Consider the following 16,599-nt stretch of genomic DNA (forward strand, 5'->3'; position numbering starts at 1 on the left):
GGACCTCCTAGTGGGTTCTGCATGTGAGGCTTCTTATGTGAGATCAGTGGAATATCCACGGCTACAACTACATGGACCGCAAACACTGCATGCAAAGGAAATTCATTAGACTGCTACTATAATTTCAGTGCCTCAGTTTCCTCAAGATAAATCTAACCTCTTATAGTATAATAACGGCTGCATGTACGTTGCCACCACTACCTTACAGAGACATAATTCCTATTAAACTCTTGTCATTTGGCCTGTTACACTGTTACACTGCTTTCAGGTCATACATTTTGGGCTGGTGGTGTATATGTAATGACCAGCAAAAGACAGGCTAGACTCCCTAAGAATTCTCAAATCACAGTGATGGACAATTTTTTAATTGCAAATGACTCTACAGCTCCTCTGGAGAAGCCTGAGACACAACAGAAAAGAGTAGCTGCACAGATTCATAATACTGACACAATGCACACCCACCAAAACTGTGTGACCAAAGAAGATATAAAGCTTCTCTCATCCAAAGCAGATATAAAAGAGGCCATGAAAGATTTTAAATCTATGTTTCACGAACTTAAACAAGATATTTCAGCTGTAGACCGCAGGGTATCCCAGGTAGAAGAAAAGCATGAAGTACTCAGCTCTGATCTCCAGCACCAAGCTAGCTTTCTGCAGGCGCAAGAGAGCACAGTACATACACTGCTAGACAGAATTGAGGACCTCGAGAACCGCAGTAGGAGGAACAACCTCAGACTGCGAGGAGTTCCAGAGTCAATCGAACCCCCTGCTATACAGGAATATATTCAAGATTTTGTCAAGTATCTCAGAAATGAAATTATGGGTCCTGAGATCCAGATTGAAAGGGCACACAGGGCGCTGCGCCCTAAACCTCCAGGACGGGCTCCACCTAGAGACATCATTTTAAAGCTACTATCCTTTAAAGAAAAAGAAGAAGTGCTTCGATTAGCTAGAAACAAGCAACAGATAGAATTTAGAGGTGTTGAACTGCAAGTATACTCAGACCTGAGTCCAGCTACTCTCCAAAAGAGGAGGGACCTCAGGTTTGTCACCTCTGCCTTAAAAGCCAATAGAATCCCATATAGATGGGGTTTTCCTACCAGCCTCATGGTCACTAAAAATAATGTCACACATGTCCTCAAGACACCATCAGATCTCCCGTCCTTCAATCAGGCTCTTGGCCTTAATATAAGACTTCCTGTAAAGGCCCCTGCAGCCCCGGAGGGCCCAGCAGAAGGGGAACCTAGCGGCCTGCAACATCTCCCAGACTGAACATAAGGAACATTTCTTTTTTCCTTTTGTCTTTCACTACTTGGACAATATGACCTACCCTCCCTAGCAGTAGCCCTGAAACTGGGCTTTAACCTCCTGGACACTGAGAACCACCTCAGATAAGTTATAACCTATTAGTGTTTTAAATTGTTACAATTCTTAACTGATGGTAATCCCTATGATCAATCCATAGTATAACATTAGTAGCAATACCTGATGCATGTATATAATTCACAGTACTAATGATGTTCAGTTGTGTGTGCACATGTTTGATTACTTATATGTTATTACTTTACGGACTAGAACTTGTTTCTGTAACTGTCACCATGATATCCCTATATGTCGCTAGGTTCTGATTGAATTATGACTCATCTGACTAAGCTAGCTTATTACACTCAGTCTGAGGAGAATACCCTATCTAGGATGAGGCAAATAGAGGGAACACTGTTAAGATAAAAACTCTGAGACATAAGTCTCTAGCCCCGCAGTACCATTCTCCTGAAGCAGATTCCAGAAGCCCTTAATCTAAGCCCCTTACTAAATAAGTAGAGTTATAGTTATGCTTGTATTAATAATAACCAAGAACTATGGGATAAAGGGATATAGTATACAGAGGATCCCTAGAGTTATCGCATCCCGTAGAATAATGTTAGTAGCAAAACCAGATGTTTGTCTATAATTATAACACTAATGATGTTCAATTGTGTCTATACATATGTGGCTACTTATATGTTATTACCTAGACCAGAACCTGACCCTATAGTTACCATCACAATACCCAGGGGCATTAATAAGATCTTACTGAATCATGGCTCATCTGGCCCAAATGGTTTGTTACTCACAGTCCAATGGAGGTACCCTAGCTAGTTTGAGGCAAATAGAGGGAACATTGTTGAGATAAAAACCCTGAGACATGAGTTTCCGGTCCAGCAGCCCTAATCTTCTGGAGTAAATTCCAGAAGCCCTTACTCTACGCCCCTCCCTAAATAAGTAGAGCAATAGTTATGCTTGATTTAATAATAACCAAGATCTGTGGGATACAGGAAAATATTATACAGCCGATCCCTAGAATTATAGACTAGTATATAAGAAGAGAATGTTTTAGAATAAATAATGCTGTTAAACCCATAGGACAAATTGGGACCGAACAGAGGATATATAACCGTTAGGCCTTCCTCTCCCTAGAAAACTTAGTTTTGATCTTTATAGAGGTCTTCCCTTACCCACTTGAGGCAGAAAACACCCAAGAAGCATATAAGTGGTTGATAACAATCCTGTTTACCACAGGTACATAAAACACCTGAAAGCAATTACTAAATTTATCAAGTATCATAAGGGACAAGGACCCTCGCATCACATAGACTAACACCCTCATATTAGGTTTCCCCCTGGAATTTGGAAAGAGGTTCATCACAGGAGCCCTCCCAGAAACATACGGAGGGTAGGTCGGGAAAAATGCACCTTTTTCTATGCACTTATTACTGTTGTTTATTTTTTCAATGTTAAATATATATAGCGTAAGTAGGCGGGGAACACTACCCCTGCTTTTGTTGTTTATTAGTATTATCCGTCCCTTTCTAGGCGGATTAGTTTCTGCATAATACCAGTTACAGTTTCTTTCTATAACAAAGACTCTGTTATACAGAGTGCTTCACATTTAAGCTTCCCTCATTGTGACGTGACTTACTCTTCCCTATCCCTTGTAAGTATTTCTTGGTTTTCCTAACTTTAGTCTATTCTCCTCTACCCCCTTTTTTTTTTTTTTTTTTTTTTTTTCTCCCAAAATAATAAGGTAAGCATGACGAACCCACGCCTGGGAATTGTATCCCGTCCCATAGAATTAATTTCGATAAATGCAAAAGGCCTGAATAGCCCAGCTAAGAGATCTATGGTGATGAGAGACTTACATAGACAGGGAGGTAACATCGTTTACCTTCAAGAAACACACTTTGCTATAGGCCATGAACCCCGCTGGTATAGTCGTCAGTACCCTTTGGCCTTCTTCGCCTCAGGTCCCCAGAAAAAAAATGGGGTAGGTGTCTTATTCAGTGCAGACTTACCATTCAAACTTGCAGAAATATATAGGGACCCAGAGGGTAGATATCTGATCCTCACAGGTTCACTATACAATAGACCTATAACATTAGTCAATGTTTATTCCCCTAATCAATCTCAGCAGGTCTTCCTTCAGAAAGTAATTCACAAAATACACGAGATCCAATCCGGTATTCTATTCTTGGGTGGTGATCTAAATGCCTCCTTGGACCCAGCCCTAGATACCTCCGACGGCCTCTCCAGCGTCCCTCATAAATCTCTTAAACGCATACTAACCACCCTCAGGGACTCAGCACTATATGATGTTTGGCGGTTGCACCACCCTACATCTAAGAATTACACATTTTACTCTCACCCGCATAGAAAATACTCCAGAATCGATTACTGGCTTACAGACACGATCGGACTTACACTCTCCACGAACAGCAATATACTCCCCATTACATGGTCAGACCATGCTCCGGTCACATGCACCGTATTGTGGTCCAATGTACCAGCCACCCCATACATCTGGAAGATGGATGACCTCCTCCTGGAGGATCCAGTATTCAAACTGGAAATAGAAAGGGCACTAATAGAATATATCCAAATACACAAAGACTCGGATTCCCAGGCCTCAGTGATCTGGGAAGCTCATAAATGTACAATCAGAGGCCTCTTTCTCAAGCGAAAGGCTGGAATAATAAGGGGAAGGAGAGAGAAATATCGCAAGTTGCTCGCTGATGTAGAATCGGCGGAGCAAGCACATAAAAGAATACCAGCAGATATTACACTAGCCGAGAGATTGACTCAAGCGAGATCGGAACTCATGAAGTTCCTTCAAGTAGACTATCAAAAAGCTGCCTTAATCTTAAGGCAACAATTTTACGAACAAGGAGATAAAGCTGGACGTCTACTAGCCAGAGCAATAGCTAGGAAAAAAACCAAACATTATGTATATAGCATGACTCATCCAGATGGGGGTCAGAGAGAAGACGGTAAATCAATTGCTGAGATCTTCGGATCTTACTATGAGAACCTCTATAACATACAGAGAGTAAATGAAGTAGGAGATGAGCCCCCCCCCACGAGCACGAGAAACGCAACAGATATTGGAATACCTAGAAAGAGTGGAGGTCCCCAGGCTCTCCGACCAAGATTCCGAGGCGCTGGAGTCTCCATTCACACTATTAGAAATTAAACAAGCCATTAAGGATCTAGCAACAGGGAAAAGTCCAGGTCCGGATGGATTTGGAGCTAAATACTATAAAACATTCTGTGACATTTTGGCACCAGAAATGTTGATTCTCTTTAACCGGCTATCTGACTCTCCGATCCTGCCTCATACGATGCTCGAAGCACATATCACAGTAATCCCTAAGCCCAACAAACCAGACAATAGACCAGAGAACTATCGTCCGATATCGCTACTAAACTCAGATATCAAGATTCTGGTGAAAGTTATAGCTAACCGCATAAACAAATACTTACCACAACTGATCTCTACTGATCAAGTGGGATTTATTCCGAAACGAGAGGCAAGGGATAATACCCTAAAAGTCCTCCAGATTATAACGCATGCCCACAACACTGGAACCCCTCTGGCCAGGGTCTCCACAGACGCAGAAAAAGCGTTTGACCGGGTCAGTTGGAAGTTTATGCGACACACTCTGGAGAAATTTGGGCTGGGCTCTAAATTTATAAATCAGATCATGTCCCTGTACTCGGCGCCGAACGCTAGAGTTAGGGTGAATGGAGTACTCTCTGACGCCTTTACGATTCGTAACGGGACCAGGCAGGGATGTCCCCTGTCTCCGCTCTTGTTCGCATTGACAATTGAAGTCTTGGCGAGCAGGATCCGGACAAACCCAGAAATACATGGTGTCCTTGTAGGAAGTGACGAACATAAGCTTGCCATGTACGCAGACGACGTCTTACTTATGATATCGGATGTGAAGGGGTCCCTGACGGTGGCCCTAGAGGAGTTCAAACTCTTTGGCACAGTATCGAACTTTCTTCTAAACCCTTCCAAGTCAGAGATTATGAATATCTCGATTCCCCACATCGACTTTCAAATTTTGGAAGGTACATGTCCAATAAAAATAGCACATGGCAAACTAAAATATCTGGGTATTCACTTAACCCCATGCATAAAAGAGACTGTAGACATGAACTACAAGGGCATAAGAGACGAGATCCTTAAAGATCTATCGTCTTGGAGAAATAAAACCATCTCTTGGATGGGCCGCATCGGAGTGGTTAAAATGAATGTGTTGCCACGCGTGCTATATGTCATGCAGACCATCCCACTATCTGCGGCCTCGCACATCATTCATCAAATACAGTCTGCTCTTGAGTCCTATATTTGGAGAGATCTAAAGCCTAGAATCAATAGGAAAACTACCTTCCTCCCTCGGAATAGAGGCGGACTAGGTATTCCAGACCTGAGAACGTATCATACGGCAATATCTCTTCAACGATTAGTGGAATGGTGTCATAACTCGGCCCAAAAGGCCTGGGTTCAGGTCGATGGCGTGCTGCTGAAGAGGGGCAACGTGGGAGCTCTCGCGTGGACCCCCTCTAAAGACAGACCTCTAGAGGTCAAACTCTACCCAATGATCGAGGAAGTGTTCTCGATTTGGGATAAACTGATTAAAACAGCCACCTACGTATCGACGCAATCCTCACCAATCACATCAATCAGAGAAAATCCTGATATGGAATTTCTATCAAGGCTCAATTTCCCGAACAAGACCTACAGCCTTGGTGACTCAGCAATGTATAATATACTCTGTCAAGGTAAATTGAAATCACAAGCGGCATTAGTTGAGTGGAACAGGGGGGCTTTTGCCTCATGGTTCACAGTGACACAGACACGGCACTACCTTGACACTCATAAAGCCAAACCGGACTTGACTAGACGCAGAACACATTTTGAAACCTTGTGCACAATGTCCGCGCCTCCATCTCATTTGATATCTCAGATTTATAGAATGTTACAGCTAGGCGGGGATGACTGTCTTCCGGGTTACACACAGACATGGCAAAATGAGCTGGGCCTAGAAATTGGACCCAAAGAGTGGAACAAGATATTTGACAAGACAAAGAGAGCATCAATCTCGGCTAGAATTCAGGAAACACAATATAAATTGCTGAGCAGGTGGTACTTGACCCCCCAAAGGTTAAAACACATATACCCTCACTCAAATGGGGGATGCTGGAGAGGGTGCGGAGAAAATGGCACCCTATTGCATATTTGGTGGACCTGTCCCCTACTAACACCTTACTGGAATGATATAATGGCTGAAATGAGTAGGGTTCTCGAGGTGATCATCCCTCCTAATCCAAGTTACTTATTATACCATCAGTTACCTAAGATCACAAGGGAAGACAAATCCAGGCTCTTCCTGGTGATGCTCAATGGAGCAAAAAGCCTGATTCCCGTTTACTGGAAAAAACAGGCCACCCCGAGTGTTCAGGAGTGGAAAACTAAAGTAGCAGACCTGCTGAGACTTGAAAGATATCATTACCTTAAAATTGGAAAACTTGACATACACGAGATGATGCTGCTGACCTGGGAGGGACGAGGACTGTGAGTTAATAACGTGAGAGAGGTTCATTTCCTCCCAACCCCCCCCCCCTTTTTTTTTTTTTTTTTTTTTTTTTTCTTCTTCCTTCACCCCCCCTCCTTCTTACCCTCCTCTCTTTTTGCCCTGTAGCCCTATCCTACTACTTCTTCCTTCCTAAAGCATTATCTTTAAATCGAGTGCAGTATTATAAGCAGCTGTGTAAGGAGTGTAAGCTGCTAAAAGCTATAAATACCGTATGATCTGTACCCGAGGATTTATATTTTTATTTTCTTCTTATGTTTTTGCTGTTATTTTAACTGGTATCACTAAACAGTTGCAGTTGATATTTGAGTAATGTAGTCGGTACACATTTCTGCAGTACCTGACTAGGTTTTTTTTTTTTCTTATACTGTTTGAATTGATCTAATTCCTATCTGCGAAATTATACAAGCAAACCTTAATAGTACAGATGTTTGCAAATTATGTACAACTGACATTGTATTGTACTCATAATAATGCTCTGTATTTTTCTTATTTCGCCAATAAAGCTTTTTTGAAAACTAAAAAATATGCAGTTTGCAAAAATATTGCCTCTCTGCTTTGCCCCTCAGATAAGGCAACGTTGACCAATTGACCTCTAGCTGTGAAACATTAAAGGGATATGAAACCCAATTTTTTCCTTTATTGATTCAAAATAGAACATATCATTTTAAAAAAAACTTTCTAATTTACTTCTGTTATCGTATTTACTTTATTATCTTTATTATCCTTTTTTGAAGGAGCAGCAATGCACTACTGGGAGTTAGATGAACACAATGTGAGCCAATAACAGGAGGCATATATGTGCAGCCACCAATCACCAGGTAGCTTCCAGTAGTGCATTGCTGCTCCTGACCCTACCTAGATATTCTCTTCAACAAATGATACAAAAAGAAAAAAAACAAATTAGATAATAGAAGTAAAATTACATTCACTATCTGATTCATGAAAGTTTAGTTATGACTTTATTGTCCGGTCAAACGCTCAGCGACTAAGTAAGGAGGAGACTAAGTTGTGAGGGAAGACAAAAAGATGCTGTCAGTCACTTTGAAGGAGCTACGGGGATCAGTGGCTAAGAGTTCTGTATAAACCTGGTCTGTATGGGGGGGGGGCAAGAAATAAGCGATTACTCAACAAACACTATCTCTATAATAAAGTGTATGGTGGGAACATCATGCTGTGAGATGCTTTTCATCAGCAGGCCCTGGGCATCTTACAAAGTATGTTTCTTTCCTGACAAAAAAAACTCAATGTTTCATACAGAGCTGCTACCACTTACCTGTTGTATTTTCTATTCCATGAACAACAGTCTCCCGAACCTGTCAATGAAAGAAGCCAAGTTACTGCAGATAGAATATTTAAGGAAAGCTATATATATGGCATGCTGAACATTGAGATACGTGCTATGAAATATATTCAGTGATATATGTGTGTATATATATATATATAATATTTACAGTAAATATATTAGTGAATTATACTTTATTCATTTCTGGTACTTAAGGGTTCCAAACCATACATAAACAGACATTTGATGAGCCATTTATCACTAGATTATTGCATCTGAGGCTTAGACTGAGTCAGGGACACCCATGAGCAGAGTTGTGGCTATTCCGTCATGATGGGTTGGGTGGGGTAACAAGTGTTCCATGGGTGGACCAGGGGCAGGTTTAGAGGTCCTTGTTTTCACTCTGGAAACTGGGCCATTCAGAACACAAAAGTTAAAGTAAAACATGCAGGGTAATTTTCATTTGTGTACAAGGTGCACAACTAAAAAGTGGGATTTGAACTATACTTTAGCTTTTTATGCAACAAAAGAAGATTGAGTTTTCTAACATATAAACTGAGCATTTTTTCCCTATTTTAGATAAAAGGAAGAAAAAATGACTATAATGCAATTTAAGCTTGCTCACAAGCAGATGCTGCTTCGAAAGGTCCATCGTTTCAGACACGCCTTAAACGGAAGAAGCAGCGGCCGTAGGACCGCAGCTCCTTAACCTCTTGGTCACCTAAAAGGTGACTGATTTAATTCATCCCGATCCGTTCGGGATGATTGACAGCCCCTGCTAGCGGCCGATTGGCCTCCAGTGAGCAGGAGGCGGCATTGTACAAGCATTTCACTAGAAATGCTTGTGCAATGATAAATGCCAACAGCGTATGCTATCCGCATTTAGCAATGTTGAGCGGACATGATTCATCTGCTCGACATTTAATAAATCTACCCCAATATCTCACTCACTATTAGTACATTTAGACCACAAGGGATTGTTACCTTCAGTTTGCCTTCCCTCATCCACTGGCTGAGCTGGAGAATTCCTGATTCATGCTGGTCTGAGTAGTTGAGCACCAGAAATCTGTCCCTGAAAAGGTGGAAAAAGACAGAATAGGGCTTTGGTATTTATGCAGAAACATATAGGTGTTTCTGTTGTCAAAAGGCACCAACTATTCAAATGTTACCTTAGTTCAGTATTTATTATGACCATGGTAACAGCCTATTAAATACATCAAGCTTGTTGGTCAAAGGTTAACAAATGGAAATTATTAAAATTCATCACCACCATTAAAATGCTGAAGGTATTCTTGAACATTAAAGGGACATTGTAGAATAAAGGTAAAATGCTATATTTTGTTAATAAAAATGTGTTTAGCATCTTCAAAAGGGCTAAACAAGTGATCAATGTTGTATTCCTATAACACTCTCTATTCCATATGATACTAAAAGTAACTGGATCATACACATGTAGGCCTACTTGATGTAGCTCACTAAATGTGTCAACATCTGGAGTGGCACAAGAGCACAACTTTAAATATGCATTTAAAGGGGCATATTAGAATAAAAACATATCTTCACATTTGTTTAGCAAAGTATCTTTTTGGGTGCAAATTAGTATTAAAGTATAAAAACACACCAAAGCAAACATTTCTACATATTGGTAAAACTTCATACTTACAAGTCCTGCTCGTTCCCTGCATATGTGTTGACTGGGCATATGCGCAGGGGGCCAATAACATCATCTCTTATGTAAAGGTGTATAGGGCTCAATTTATGCTTATTTCTATCTAGTTGTGTCAGAATAGCATTTACCGTCACTGAAGTTGAAAGTGATTTGAGTTCAATTAACTATTTTATCATTTTGCTTGTCAAAATTTTTTTCAATTACTTATTACAACACTGAAGAAAAAAATAATAATTTATGCTTACTTAAAGGGACACTGAACCCAAATTTTTTATTTTGTGATTCAGATAGAGCATGCAATTTTAAAATGCAACTTTCTAATTTACTCCTATTAGAAAATGTTCTTCATTCTCTTGGTATCTTTATTTGAAAAGCAAAAATGTAAGTTTAGATGCCGGGCCATTTTTGGTGAACAACCTGGGTTGTTCTTGCCGATTGGTGGATAAATTAATCCATCAATAAACAAGTTCTGTCCAGGGTTCTGGTTTTTCTTTTTCCAAATAAAGATAGCAAGAGAACAAAGAAAATTTGATAATAGGAGTAAAATTAGAAAGTTGCTTAAAATTGCATGCTCTATCTGAAAGAAAAAATTGGGTTCAGTATCCCTTTAGTAAATGATTTTCTTTCAGGATGATTATAGTCCATAGGGATCCATAACATGTGGGATATAATTCCAGCTACTAGGAGGAGGCGAAGAACCCATACAAGAGCTTTAATACCCACCTCCCATCTCTCCTCAGTTTAACGTAGAGCCCGAGCAGAGAAAACTAAACAGATAGGTAGGAAAGCTAAAAGCAGGGTCTACAGAGGTGCAAATAAGAACTGTTGCCTAAAAAATTTAAAATATGATCATTACGAAAGAAAAATAAATGATCATGTAAGCATAAATTTTGTTTTCTTTTGTATAATGATGAGAGTTCATAGGAATCCATAATTTATGGTGCAAAATAAGGCATTTCCTATTTGCCGGACACTGCGGCCTGAAGGGTTTTCTGCCAAAAGCTGCTTCTGAGGAAGCAAAAACATCAAATCGGAAAACTGGAGAATGGTTTATTTTGCCAGAATAATAAAAGGCTCCCGTGCTGGAGCAAGGTTAAAGAGCAACGCGTTTCAAAACCGAAGTTTCTTTCTCAAACTTCAAACTTCGGTGAAAATAAACCATTTGATGGTGAGAACTGCAGTACTGGCCCTTTAAAAAGGTCTTGGAAGTTTAGTTTTGCTGGATCAATTCTAAACCTGTAAAAGAAACTGCACTGTATCACCGGGTTTTCAGCCGCAATCTATACACTTATACAGCTTAGCACCCTTGCCCAAATTTCTAACCCGTATTCTCAGTGGGTGGTCCACGGCAGGATCGGTGATTTTGCATACTGGAAGCCTGCTCCTGTTTTCTGACATGTGAGTACGGATATACGTTTTGTTATTTGTATCCTGATAACACACTAAGAGGACTCTCTGTCCGTAGGAGCACAGCGTTACCTACAATTACCACTTGGATGGCTCCTCACAACTTTCTACACTTCCGCATATAAACACCGGTGGATTAAATATACAAGACAGCGAAAGTAGACTGTCACTTTGAAATACGGCTCTGATACGAACATTATAGTTTTAAGGGTGTAATACAAAGCCACTTCCTATAGGGACATATAGAACTTCTGTACTCTACAATTTGTTTTTAACTACTGTTTTGTGAATATTTGTGAATTTTGTGAATTTTGAGCATTTATTTCAGTGTTATTTACTTTGTAATAGGTCGACCTATTTACTACTGTTTGTGTAATTAAAATTCTTTTATATTTCAGCTATGATGTATAGTTCCTGTTTTTTGTAACCGGCATCTTTTTTGGCAATTAATATTACCATCTTTATGGTCACATTTATTTATTGTTATAAATTTTTCCTACATATTCATTATTGTGGATCATTCCTATGTCCACTTTTGTGGTTAATCTTCTGCGCTTGTGTGATATAGGTTTTTTCTAGCATTTCTAACTTTTGAATTTAGAGTTAAAATATACAATTTTACACTGGTTTCACTTTATTATACCCTTTAGCTCTTGTTTTGAGCGCTCCCTAGTACATTTTTAGTTATCCACTGGTTTTTAGAGGGGGTCCTATCTTCTAGTTGGAGTTTGAGTATTTATATCTATTGGCGCTGGTCACTATATCCCTTAATTCTATTAACCCCAATTACATAAAATAAAAAAATACTAAGTTACAATTTAAATAAAATACCTAACATTAGTTAAAAAAAAAAATAAGACTAAATTATATTATTCTAAAATTACAAAAAATAAAAAAGTCTAACATAACAGAAAATAATAAACCATAACCATAAACCATAATAATCATAGGGATTAGGTTTACTTTTTTTATTTTTGATAATTTGGTTTATTATTTCCCGTAATGTTAGACTTTTATTTTTTGTAATTTTAGATTAATTTAATCTTAGATTGTTTTTTTTAAGTAATGTTAGGTTTTTTAATTTAATTGTAAATTAGTATTTTTTTATTTGATGTAACTGGGGTTAATTTAGGGGGTGTTAGGTTATGGGGCTTAGTAATTAAATTAGTTATTTGCGTTATTGGGGTTTGGCATTTTAGGAGTTAATAGATTCATTTGGTTTATTGCGATGTGGGGGGTTGGTGGTTTAGGGGTTAATAGAATAATTTGGTTTATTGTGATGTTGGGGTTTGGCGGTTTAGGGCTTAATACTTTCAGTATTAGTTGGGATGTGGGGGGATTGCGGATACAGGGGTTTTGACGTGTCAGGTTTATTTTTGGGAGGTGGGTTAGACTTTTACGGGCGATTTAACTTTTTTTTAATATTCTTAGGCGACATCAGTTTCTAAACTGCCGTAAGTCACTGGCGACTCCAGAAATCTTTATTTCCGCACAATTCTGGACATAGCTAGTTTATCTTACTTAAGGTAGTTTATGAACTGCCGACAAGGTTTATTGGATTCCCCCGATGTGCAAGGTGAATTTACAGGCGTCGCAGGTTTCAGCATTTGTTCTGAAGCCTGCGCCGTATATGTAATCTCGCCCCTGGACTTTGTCTGAAACTTAGTAGCTAGAAAAAACTCAATGCTCTAACAAAATCAAGCTGAGCAGAAGCCTTTCCTTAAAGTTATAAGGATCCGGACACAAAGAAAGGAAACTTATCTAAGGAAATAAAAACATACTGCATATCTTTATGAAAAAGTGAAAGGGAAGATTTACAAGATAAGGCAGATAATTCAGAGACTCTTCTAGCTCAGAAATAACTAGAAGAAAGGGACTTTCCCAAATTTAAATTCCAAAGTGGAGAGATAGGCCTCACAATTGGCTAAATCCTCACCAACGCCTGGACCAAAGTTAGAACATCCAGAAGCTTGGCTAACTTTTTTTGATAAGAAAACAAATAATAAGAAGCTAGCAGACATTCCTTTGTCAAGACCATCTTGAAGAAACTAAAGAATTCTAGGAATCTTAAAGGATGCCAAGAAAGCCCACTGGAAGAACACCATTTGAAGAATATCTTTCAAATCTTGTGATAGATCTTTTGAGACACAGATTTCCTAGCTAGAAAAAGGGAGACAGTTACAGAAAGAGAGACCTCTTTGTTTTAGATGATAAATCTCTATGTTTCGGGAGCCTGTCCGAACAGCAAACTTGTATGGTCGCACTTTCCCTGAGCTCCTACTGAACACTCAAAATCCGCAGATTAAAAGAGGGATCCTACAGAGCAACAACATAATGAATTATCTATATGGCTATACAGCCTAGCAGTACTTTAAATTCTTGAAGATTGCACTTTATTTTTTAAGTTTGAGCACGGCATCGGACAAGGAAGGCCTAGAGCGACAGCGCCACCCCCCCTCGAGCAATCAAGGGTTTTTATCTACATTGGACGAGTCATCACCTCTGTACCGATATAAGTATAATCTTTTTATACTTCGAACTAAAGCGACTAAATTGTATTTAGCAAAAAAGTATACTGCACACTGCAAAAACCGGTAAAGAAAGTCATCACTAAAAATGGCTGCCGCAAACATCAAGGAAACACCATCTATCCTCAATATACAATATGTAAAATTTGAGTGGGTTATGTATTCCCTGATGGAAAGAAGCTCCATACAACTGGCTATCGCACAAGATGTGCGCAAACATTACGATACAAACAACTGTTGAAATTGAATATGACAGCGACATACAGGAGGACGCCAAGATGGCTGAGAGCATACTTCCAAGAACAGACACACAGCAGAGGTTCGTGTCGGCCACCCATGCCATTTCCCGGTGTTACATGGAGGGATCATGATTGGATAATGCATATGTTCCAGGCAATTTATGAGTTATTTTTTGTTAACCATTACAGCAACTTGTATGATGCACTGAAAGTATTAAACATAGAATAGGCGGAAAAAGCACCATTTGTACAGCATCTTGGGATGAAAACAAAAATCAACCTTCCTAGTGCGGCTTGCGGCCGGAGCTGCAGCGTGGGAGACAACAGGACATAATCCTTAACAAACCAGATGCTGTATAGGTAGATTAATGTAGAAGACATGACATAGCCTTTATGCAATTAGCAAATAAGGTACATGTATTAGCAAATAAGATGTAATTAGTAAATTCTGTCAACAAAGAAATGATAAAGTGTACAAAACAATACATCTAAACAGCAACATGGTACATGCAATTAGGACATTCTGTTTATACAGAATCTATACAGTGTACAATAAGTACCTAAAACAAGCTACATGTAACTAGTAAGTACTGTCAACACAGAAATGATAAAGCGTACGAAAAAATACATGTAAATAGCAATAAGGTCATACTATTCGCACATTCAGTCTATATTGAATTTCTATATAGAATAATAAGTTAAATGTAATTTATCAAATAAAGTACCTCTAATTTGTATGTTTTGTCGATACAGAATCTATACTACACACACTAACGGCTAGATTTAGAGTTTTGTCGGTAACGACCCGCGTAGCTAACGCCGGCTTTTTTCTGGCCGCACCATAAAAATAACTCTGGTATTGAGAGTCCACATAAAGGCTGCGTTAGGCTCCAAAAAAGGAGCGTAGAGCATATTTAACGCAGCTTCAACTCTCGATACCAGAGTTGCTTACGGACGCGGCCAGCCTCAAAAACGTGCTCGTGCACGATTACCCCATAGGAAACAATGGGGCTGTTTGAGCTGAAAAAAAACCTAACACCTGCAAAAAAGCCGCGTTCAGCTCCTAACGCAGCCCCATTGTTTGCTATGCGTAAACACTTCCTAAGTCTGCACCTATCACTCTAACATGTACCCCGAGTCTAAACACCCCTAACCTTACACTTATTAACCCCTAATCTGCCGCCCCCGCTATCGCTGACCCCTGCATATTATTTTTAACCCCTAATCTGCCGCTCCGTAAACCGCTGCTACTTACATTATCCCTATGTACCCCTAATCTGCTGCCCCTAACACAGCCGACCCCTATATTATATTTATTAACCCCTAATCTGCTCCCCACAACGTCGCCTCCACCTGCCTACACTTATTAACCCCTAATCTGCAGAGCGGACCGCACCGCTATTATAATAAAGTTATTAACCCCTAATCCGCCTCACTAACCCTATAATAAATAGTATTAACCCCTAATCTGCCCTCCCTAACATCGCCGACACCTAACTTCAATTATTAACCCCTAATCTGCCGACCGGAGCTCACCGCTATTCTAATAAATGTATTAACCCCTAAAGCTAAGTCTAACCCTAACACTAACACCCCCCTAAATTAAATATAATTTTAATCTAACGAAATTAATTAACTCTTATTAAATAAATTATTCCTATTTAAAGCTAAATACTTACCTGTAAAATAAATCCTAATATAGCTACAATATAAATTATAATTACATTGTAGCTATTTTAGGATTAATATTTATTTTACAGGCAACTTTGCAATTATTTTAACCAGGTACAATAGCTATTAAATAGTTAAGAACTATTTAATAGTTACCTAGTTAAAATAATTACAAAATTACCTGTAAAATAAATCCTAACCTAAGTTACAATTAAACCTAACACTATACTATCATTAAATTAATTAAATAAAATACCTACAATTACCTACAATTAAACCTAACACTACACTATCAATACATTAATTAAATACAATATCTACAAATAACTACAATGAAATAAACTAACTAAAGTACAAAAAATAAAAAAATATTTACAAACATAAGAAAAATATTACAACAATTTTAAACTAATTACACCTACTCTAAGCCCCCTAATAAAATAACAAAGCCCCCCAAAATAAAAAATGCCCTACCCTATTCTAAATTACTAAAGTTCAAAGCTCTTTTACCTTACCAGCCGTGAACAGGGCCCTTTGCGGGGCATGCCCCAAGAAGTTCAGCTCTTTTGCCTGTAAAAAAAACATAAAATACCCCCCCCCAACACTACAACCCACCACCCACATACCCCTAATCTAACCCAAACCCCCCTTAAATAAACCTAACACTAAGCCCCTGAAGATCTTCCTACCTTATCTTCACCATACCAGGTTCACCGATCCGTCCTGAAGAGCTCCTCCGATGTCCTGATCCAAGCCCAAGCGGGGGGCTGAAGATGTCCATGATCCGGTAGAAATCTTCATCCAAGCGGGGCAGAAGAGGTCTTCCATCCGATTGAAGTCTTCATCCAAGCGGGGCAGAAGAGGTCTTCCATCCGATTGAAGT

At 39.2% G+C, this 16,599-nt stretch overlaps 1 protein-coding gene across 1 annotated transcript in view; it reads right to left on the reverse strand.

The window, feature by feature from the left end:
* LOC128645054 (prostaglandin reductase 2) overlaps window positions 1-16,599 on the reverse strand; it is a 184,889-nt gene that overhangs the window by 3,531 nt on the left and 164,759 nt on the right. The window contains exons 8-9 of the mRNA XM_053697804.1: window positions 9,187-9,274; window positions 8,194-8,233 (exon numbers count right to left, since the gene is read on the reverse strand). Coding sequence (XP_053553779.1) covers window positions 8,194-8,233; window positions 9,187-9,274 — 128 coding nt within the window. The remainder of the gene's footprint in view (window positions 1-8,193; window positions 8,234-9,186; window positions 9,275-16,599) is intronic.

Source organism: Bombina bombina, chromosome 1, assembly GCF_027579735.1.
Source record: "Bombina bombina isolate aBomBom1 chromosome 1, aBomBom1.pri, whole genome shotgun sequence".
Taxonomy (NCBI): Eukaryota; Metazoa; Chordata; class Amphibia; order Anura; family Bombinatoridae; genus Bombina; species Bombina bombina.